General features: G+C 33.1%; 1 protein-coding gene across 5 annotated transcripts; it reads right to left on the bottom strand.

The window, feature by feature from the left end:
* Positions 1-2,201: 2,201 nt before the first annotated feature.
* On the bottom strand, positions 2,202-8,928 carry STIPL1 (GC-rich sequence DNA-binding factor-like protein with Tuftelin interacting domain-containing protein). 5 transcript variants are annotated; one of them, XR_015785987.1, is made up of 5 exons: positions 8,594-8,928; positions 4,968-7,626; positions 4,548-4,652; positions 3,293-3,683; positions 2,202-2,703 (listed from the first exon to the last, which is right to left on the bottom strand). XR_015785987.1 is itself a non-coding variant. In XM_047326467.2 (3 exons), the coding sequence occupies exon 2, from the start codon at positions 7,607-7,609 to the stop codon at positions 5,006-5,008; it is 2,604 nt and encodes an 867-aa protein (XP_047182423.1). In that variant the 5' UTR covers positions 7,610-7,626; positions 8,594-8,928; the 3' UTR covers positions 2,202-2,703; positions 4,968-5,005. The 5 variants fall into 5 exon arrangements, 1 of the variants encoding a protein (XP_047182423.1); XR_015785988.1 differs by having other exon boundaries at positions 3,576-3,683; XR_007029713.2 differs by lacking the exon at positions 3,293-3,683.
* Between the last annotated feature and the right edge of the window lie 933 nt (positions 8,929-9,861).

Genomic DNA, 9,861 nt, shown 5'->3' with positions numbered 1-9,861 from the left:
TCAAAAATTAGATATTTATCTTTAAGATATATTCAAAGCCTTCTCTATGTTATATTATTATACATGTTTGAACTAACTTAATTTCTAGAAACTTTCTTTACAATTTTTTGGTAAAAACAAAATTGTAAATAGGTTATTTTAAAAAAAAAACTTTCATGATAGTTATGACACAAACCGTTGTGATATTGACTTTCAAGCACCAAATTCTTTAAATTGAGATTGCAAGATCATTACGATTAAGAAAATAACCATCATGATAGCTTAATTCCAAATTTTAATTAGTTTTTATATAATTTATCCATTTAACAATGGTGTATAGCACCATCATGGTTTTCAACCATCACAATGATGTTCAAACCATTGTGATTTTCGTGAAATGTTTAATGACAATGAGGATATTTTAGTAGAAATATTTTTTTTTTACCATTATGATACGTCTTTTCTACAATAATGCCTATTTAATTTTAATAACTTGTTTTTCTTTGTGACGATGACTTTATGTCAATTTGTCACTTTAAAACTCTCTAACTGATTAGGAGGCTTGTTCCAACAACATCAAATTGTTTAAAAGTCAAGACTAAGAATAATTTAAATATATTTTCTCTTTTCAATCCTCTAATAAATATTTTGAGAATAAATTGACAAAAAGATTGTAGGCTTCAAAGTAGATAATACTTCAAATACTATTATTGATTCTAACGATATTATCACAATTTACTTGAGATCGAACCAATAACAATTTTTTAACCCCTTTGTACCTCAATTATATATATAATTAATGTAAATATATGTTAAATATGATTATAATTGACATAAATTTACGTTGAATTTGATTATATTTGACAGAAATATACATTAAATTTGACCATATTCGATAAGTTGGCACTTTGCCCCTTTTTGGATATTCATATATATATTACGTAAAAACACCTATTATTATTTACGTCTATTGTTGATATTATCTGACATCTTTTTACATCATTTAAAAAGTTCGACGTGAATGAACTTTATGTTTTGATCTTTCGCATCATGTTTGACCTTTATGTAACATATTTTGAGCCTAAAATTGACGGGAAAATCTACTTCTACACTAGTATTATAATATTTGTAGTTTTTAAGTTTTTTGAAGTGTTTGAAATAAACTAAATTTTTCTCAATAAAAGATTTACTTTACTGTGATATTATGAAAGGATAAGATATGAACTTATTTATTGATAAGGAAAGACAAAAGACATGTGGATTAGTATTTTAAAATACAACAATGAATTTGAAATTTCAATATGTTGCTAATCAAAAGGATTTCATTCATAAATTAAATTAAAATAGAAAACATGTAAAATTAAGAAAACTGATTTTAAAAAAAAATCAAATTATTTTATTTAAAAATATTTTATTAATTTAATGTTGTATTAATACGTTGAAAACAAGAATCAATGGATGAATGAAACAATATAAATTTAAGAACAATATTTGCACCAATTAACTACAACACTGAATCTTTTAATAGTGATAAAAAAATAGAAAGTCTATAAATAAGTTATACGAAGATTATGTTGAATTGATAGATTCTTAATTTGGCGAAGTAGTCCACTTTCTATTAAGGTTTTAATCTATTTTCTTTTCTTTCGATGTTTTTGTTAGTAAGAGAAGTTATTGGTGTACGATTTGATATTTTAATCTATTTTCTTTTCTTTCGATGTTTTCCTAAGGAGACCAACAACAAAGACATCATCAACCAACTACTACACGTGGAAGCAGTTCATAGTTTTTCAGGTATGTTAGAGTTAATTGATTGTATGCACTGGAAATCAAAAAATTGCTTAGTTGCATGCAAAAGTCCATTTTGCTTTGATCATCATGCTAACTCAACAATCATGTGGCATCAAAAGACTCGTAGATTTGACGTTTATTATTTTCTATTGTAACATGTGTTGCAATATACCCTAAATGGGGGTATATTGCAATTGGGTTCATCTCTAACATCCATAGATGAAAAATTATACAAAATTACGTTAAATAATATTTAAACGTGACTTTACAAAATATGATGCACAGTAAACAAAACACGCTTTTAGTACACATGTCTTAATTAACTTTAGATCATCTAGAATAATGTTAAAGTAGTATAAATCTAACTACCCTGAATTAGTCTCTTAATGTATAAGCCGGGTAAAAAGACAGCTTACCAAAACATCAAGACATTGTAAAAAAATAGTTACCTTTACTCTTTCTGCATTATCGTCTTCCCTATGAATCTAGTACACCATGAATAGTTTGTTTAAGTTTTCCAATACCTCATGATTTCAGGACTAAGATTAATGCTATGTGAGAACCAAAACTCCCTTACTAGGAGGCTCAGAGTACAAAAACTGTAACAAAAATGCTTGACCCTCATACATGTGAATAAAAGAAATTAGGTTACCAACACACGCTTTATCCTCACTGGAACTACCCCTTTCACTTACATTAGAACCTTTGCTGCGCCCTCGGGAAACACGTGATTTATGTAACACCCGTTCCCAGCTCAAAATCCGCAATCCCAGTTAGTAGAGGTATTAGAATTATAAAGCAACGAGTGAATGCTCATTCTGACCCATTACCATGAAGTGGAAGGGGATGAATCATATAGCTGAATGGTGGATTGTTCAACTGCGAAGACATCTTCCTGAGCATTAGTTTCAGTAAACCTCCGTGTTCAACTACCTGCAAAATAATCGTCAATAAATAGTGATTAACCTTTGAAAACAAGAAACGCAAATAAAGGACACAATAGCACATGTTTGCATGGTTGATAATGAAGTGACATAAGAGCAGATTACAGCAATACAAGGAGGATCAGTGTTATGCTAAACCCATAGCATAGGAAAATCCACGATGTGCACGGCACAGCTTAAGCCATCTATGAGCTTACTACAAGAATTGTCAATCTGTACTATATAAATATATTATAATAATTTCTCAGAATTCTAATGTCTGTTATGCCCTAATGCATTACTTATGTCCAATACAGACACCAGACTAAAGTCCAAAATATAAAATGCAGCATGAGAATCAAGATTCAAGATTTATATACACTCACGTTCTAAAGACAAAGTTAAGCTTCATAATACTATGATCATTTCATAATCCCAACAAGATGAATAATATTCTAAGAAGTTAAAACAAGTCATATGATAATGAACCTCCAAAAAATAGCTGAGCCTCGCAATATTACTTATAAGATAACTTGGCTTTTAAAAAAAATTATAGTAGTGTCTAGGATGTGTTTAGGCAAGGTTAGGTGTCGACTCACTTTCTTGGCATATGTTGGAGAGGTGTCCGAACTAAATATTATTTTTTATTGAAACAAGTAGATAAGTGTCCGACACTTGCCAAAGGCATATCATGTCCAAAAAATGTCTGACACGCCATTCTAAAGAGGTGTTAGTCCATCCCCTACAAGGATATCACAATCCTCTTGCAGTTACTCGTGAAGTTCTGAGTTCATATGCTGTAGCACCACTGCTGACTTCTGCAGAACGCAGTGTTTCCCACCAGCTCTGATCAGATAATCAATCTTAACACATTTCTTTTACCTTCACAGGTCAGAAACACGGGGAACTTTAGCCAGCAGTCCGTTGATGATATGTGTATCTGTGTGTTTCACAATCTGCTTCTCAGCTTCAGCCTCTCACTTCAGATCCCTACATGTCAGTGCCTAGACTGCTTAGCTCTTTCAAAGTTTAAATGGACAGTTTATGATTTAAGTCTTTAATAATTTAATGTATTTCATGATTGAAAACTTTTGATCAAGATGGAGCTGAGTTTTTGTTAATTATAATGTTACACACACACACACATAATATAAAGTGAGGTTAGAGTGTGTTATGCTATGTGCTATAGAAATTAGCCTCCCAATTTCCGTAAGTGTGATTATTCACTATTAACAAGTATGATACAAGGCAAATCACTGTATAAGGTTTTAGTTCACAGTTTACCATTCATGAAGATGCAAGAAAAGTATTTGCTACTCGATAATGTTTATGACACCTACAACGACACTTTCCAAAAAGAACTTGGCCTCCCAATGTCTAATTATAATTTCTAAGCACAGTCCATGTCCTGTCTCATTATTCCAAGCGCCAAGGAAAATAAAGTCATTTCCAAAAATACTGTTATCGCAACTGACAGTCTAACACCATCTCAATCTACTTGTTCTATATGTTTGTCACATGCAATCACCCCATAGTGGAAATTAGCATCAAGTCCCGGAAAACGACAAATATAAAGCCTTTATTCACACCTTCTATCAGATGCATTCTATTGAAACCAAACTAAACATGCTGAACATGGCGTAACACAACTTCACAAATAATGAAATGAAACAATTTCAGCATCCAATTCATGGAAGTGAGCACTACAATAGTAAGAAAAAATTCACATCTCAAGGAAATGTAGCAGCAAAAGGAACCGGTGAAAAGAAGTTGGAGATGAATCAACCAAAAGATACTCATGTTGAATTGAACAAATAAAACATTCTCCTGTCTGATTAAAATGATCTTTCATACTTGCAAGACGCACAGAAACACTAGGTGGAATAACTAGTGGGCCATCATCCGACCATGAGAATGATTCATTGATGCACCAGCAGACGCACCATGGTTTTTAAACACCTTCAAAGATTAATAACAGCAAGTTTACTTGATAATTAAATGATGAAACAAGTGCAATAAGAAGATAATAAAGCCAACATCTACACGCTATTCCTGAATTTCACATAAGAGGTTTTACCTTGCATTGAAAATTATTAACATATAATATATATCAATGCATATAAAATATGCATAGCAAGCATATATTAAATATTACATACCCATTCTGCTTATGATCAAACATAAAGTGGCAAAACAAAACTAGAAAGTACACATGCCAATCCTACGAAGTAATCAAAAGACAATACAGCTCAAAAAAGAAACTAGATAGAGTACCTGATAATTCAGATAATTCACATTGGTCAATGCAGAAATCAACGCCTTTTACTAAGGGATTTATTATGCAACTCTAGCAAGCCCTGAAGAGATTCTATAGACCACATTTCTTCGTTCTGGGCGTATACTTTTTGATTAAGAGAGTCTATTATTATGCTGACATTACCAAACCCATATATTTGATGACCATTGTGCATTCTACCAGGTTTAAGCTTGAATAGCAAACCATGTTGCTGAGCATGAGCCTCGATGACTTCTTTCAAGCTCAATTCATGAGTGCCATCTGTGTTGACTGCACCACCCAAGCTAGCCGCTGCTTGCTGTTGAGCAAAAGCTGCTGCTTTCTGTTGAGCCTCAAATTGCCTCTGCTCAAGTACCCTAAGATAGCTTATATTCTCCTTTAAACCAGGTTGGACCACCTCCATACCTTCAACAGCCTGGTTCATCATATCAAGACCGCGATTAAGTTGGTATCGGATGCTTTCATTTGCTAACAGTTCTTTTGGAATGAGTTCCTTCCATCCTAAATACCATTTTGTAACTTCTTCAAAATTAGGATTTGAGCACAACCAATGATACAGAACCTGAAGCCATTTAGCAAAGAAGAATTTCTCCATCATATCAACCATTAGGTGAATAGGAATAGCAGAAGCCCAGTTCATTACCCAATAAAATTGATCAAGATTCTGACTTGCCGGGTTCACTTGGAACTCTTGCAAGACAGACTGTAACTTTGGTACAATAAAACGAAGCATAAGTTGTTCCCAACTAGCAGAATCAAATACAGACTTCCAAGGAGACAATATAGCATAAGCAGATCCATCACTTGGGTGCCAGGCACCAAGAACAGTACTCAATTTAAAACGAATCACCTGGTAAATACCCTCCAACTTGTGACCCAGCAGCGGTAGCCATGGATGCACCCAAGTGTGGATAGGAATGGTCTCACGGTGTGGTTCCCAAGTATCCACAGCACTTGATAGTTTAGGCATAACTATATTGTCTAATATGGTGGCAAGGACTGATTGAGGAAGTAACTTTTCCCACAATTCCAGAAACCATAACATTGGTTCAGGATCCCGGGCCTGCCAGGTATTTATACCAGATATTCTTATAGCTGGCAATACAACCTCTAAAACCAATTGGGTATAAGGTGATGATACATCCCATATATCAACTGAATCTTCTTCTCGAAGCAATGCCTTCCACTCTGAAACCAACTCCAACCCATGAGATGGATTTCGCAGAGGATCCCAACCTTGGAACACTCTGATAAACAGGGGTAGAGCATAAAAACAAGCAATGCAAGACAAGTTACACAACTTGTAGTCATCAGCATATCTTTTGTGTAAATCCCTAAAGCAATGAGCAAGGGAATCCAATGTTAATGTTCCCAAAGTGTTTTCTTCTTCAACATGGTCTAACACACGCTTTATTTCCTCCATATTATCCAGCTGCTTCTTCTGGAACGCTGCCTCAGTTTCTAACTTCTCTTTTTCTTTTTTCAAGCTAAGTGCCGTTTCCCTCTCTCTCCTCAAATCTCTGTCAATCTGTTGGATGTCAGCCTCAGCCAACCCAACTATTAACGCTACATTATACTGAAGTTCTGGCATTGGGATATCATTTTCTTTTGCTTTCTCCTCAGCATTCAAATCAGACAAATTTATTACTCGAGCATGTGGACCTCTCATATCATATACCTTCTGAACAACCTCAAACTCTTGTTCTTGCTTGCTTGCCAACAACTCCTCAGCTGTTACATACTCTTCCTCCTTCTTTTTCTTCAACCTTGCTTGCTTTGACCATAACCTTTCCTTTGTTTTACTAACCACAGGTTGTGAGACCTCTAGCACATTCTTCTTCTCTTGCTGCAAAACCGGCAACGGCAAAGTCTCCTTAGACTCATTAAACCCTATGCCAGAATTCTTGGCCCTCAATCTGGCCTCAATAGGAGCCACAATACCCTGCTCATTCTTCCCAAGCCCGCCTCCTTTATAACCCATCTTCTCCAACAACTTCATGCCTATCCCTTTTGTATGCTTCTCAAACTTCCCCACATCACTAAACCCATCTTGAACTGAACTCTGATGCTTCCCCCTCTTCTTCTCCAACCTCTCCTTCTCCCTTTCCCTTTCCCTTCTCATCGCCCCCTCCTTAATCTTCTTCCCGAATGCTGAGGGCAAGAAATTATCATGACCGTTCTCATCAGAATCATCATTTCTTTCTGAACCATTTGCTGTATTGCCAGAATTAAAACCTAGACCAGTCCCAGAAGTGCCACCAGACCCCATACCAAAACCTGATCCTAAGCCCGGCCTATCCTCACTAACATAACCATCTTTCTCATTTTGCTCTTTGGACTTATTATCAATTTCCTGATTGGGCATAAACATTCCAGTAGACACAAAATTCACAGGCTTGGTTAGATCTTGCTTCTTTGAAAAATCACGGTCCTTCCTCCGTTTTCTACTTGAATAATCATCATCGTCATCAGAATCTGCAAAAACCCCGTAAAGAACATCATCCTTTGTCTGAGTGCGCTTTTCCTTACGACTCTTGTAGTAGAATTCACCACCAATCCATTGACCACCCTCATAATCATTCTCCATTCCAAATTTCTCCATCTCTTGATCCTCGTCCATGTTTATGGCAAATAAACCTGTAAAATAAATTGTTTAGAAAAATGGCAAGTTTATATATAACCAACAAAAATTACACAGTACATTCCCTGTTTGACATTTCGTTTTGCAAAATCCCTGAACATATTGCAGACCAAATTTAGAACGGTGGAAGTAGGGTAAACAGTAAAGAGGTCTACAAGCAGAAAAATGGACACAAAAATTAATGAAAATTTGAAAAGGAACAGTGTAACGAAATCTAAGCGGAATGGAGACACGGGTGTAGAAGATGAGATGCCTGAAAACCAATGGCTGTTAAGTTCAATAAAATATGAAATTGTATTTAGCTTCACAAATATGACAAACAAGTTGAGCTCAAAAGTAACTTTCATCTTGTTACATTTGGGAAGGCTACTCCAAAATTAAAAGTTATGTCAAATCTCCTTGCAATGATCAACGTCATTAACGGTCATTAATGTTTTAATCAATAAGTTAACGGTTTAGAATAAAACAAAACTTAATTCCTACGAAAAGCTAAACATTCACACAGAAAAATCAACAAACCAAACAAATGCACAAAGATAAGAAGAACCAGATTCAAGATTCAATAGAGTCAGAGCCCTGTCAGAACCAAACTTGTTTCACTTTTCTTTTGCAAAGTAGTTTAAATTCATTTCACCGAAAGTTAAATTGCACATGAAATTGCGGCCATTCGCATACACCAAAGGGAAATGTTAATAAGCATATCACTCAAAAACAAAAACAAAAAAGAACACACACCTTGTACGCATAGAAAAGGTTCCTACCAAGTTAACACCCATCAAAATCCATATACTCTTTTTCACTTATATTCCGATATTTTATTTTACTTCTCAGCCAAACCACAGAATAACACGTTTTCTTCCCGCAATTTTTCCAAACATCCCCTTCATTCTTTTAAAACATGAGAGAGTAGGAAAGTGGGGAAAGAAGATAATAAAACGAAACTAATTTGGGTTTAGGACTTACCTTTAGAAACCGCGAAAGGGGTATAAGGTATAAATTAGTGCAGAAGCAGAAATCACGAACTTGAGCTGAAAGAAGAATAACGAGGTAGTCAGCAATGAATTTGCGTTTGATTAGGGTTCGTGAGGAGATTGCCAAAAGGGATTGGGTTTGGGAATTGAGAGAGAGAGTTGAAAATTGATGAGTTCTGAAGAGAGTTTGAAAGTGAATTGAATTGAATTGAGAGAGCGTAATCGGTGCGTCTGGTGGTGAATGAATAAAATGTGTTTTGGGGTTAAAGAAAAGAGAGTACGTTAACGGTGGAAACGAAGAACCGAATAAGGGTAGGTTATGCTTTTTCATTTCAACTCGAATTTTTTTGCTTCAATATATTTTCCCCCCGGATATTTCTTTTAATCAATAAAAGATAAAAGATATAAAAAAAATTAGGATATTTATTTTAATCAATTAAAAAACAAACCTAGGTTTTGTTTAGACAATTTCCTTTTTCTTTTTCTTTTGTAAAAACGTTGAAAAAACAAAAGAAAAACTTTTTGTTTATTTGGGATATTTGTTTTAATTTAATGAATGAAGAAACAGATTTAGATTATGTTTAGACAATTTTTCTGTGAAAACAATGAAAAAGAAAGTAAAATCTTTTCATGAGAATACTTAAGAAAAAAATATAACTATAAATTAAAATTAGTGTAGATAAAATATAAAATAAAACACGTAAAATATAAATTCTTCAACCTTTTATATTTTTATCTATGCATAATGTAATTTAAAATAATGAAAAATTTATTTGTTTATAATCAAATATTATATTTTTAAAATGTTATATAATTTATTATTATATCATGATATTTTATAAATATATAATAATTAATTATTATATTGTAATATTTTAGATATATAATTGAGTATGATAATAAATTATTATATTAAAGATATTTGTATTGTTGTGAAATTTTGTCTATTTGGATATTAAATTGATATAAAAACTAAAATTATGCCATTATAATATATAAAGACTAAATATTTATACATTTCCAGTATTAAAGAACCTAATTGAGAAAATTAAAACTTAAGGAATTAAAATTACACGGTTGTAATTAACATAACTTAACATTTTATTATAAACATTTAGATGATTTTTTTTATTTATAAAGATAACTAAATAAATAAATATGTATATATAGTTTTTCTATATTGTCTTTGATAGTTTATGATACGAAATTTACAATAAAAAAAATAAATAGTTAAATATTTTTATATAATTTTGATATGAA

This window comes from Vigna umbellata, chromosome 4 (genome assembly GCF_029865625.1).
Source record: "Vigna umbellata cultivar VRB3 chromosome 4, Vumbellata_1.0, whole genome shotgun sequence".
NCBI lineage: Eukaryota > Viridiplantae > Streptophyta > Magnoliopsida > Fabales > Fabaceae > Vigna > Vigna umbellata.
This window is presented reverse-complemented; position numbering and strand designations above follow the sequence as displayed.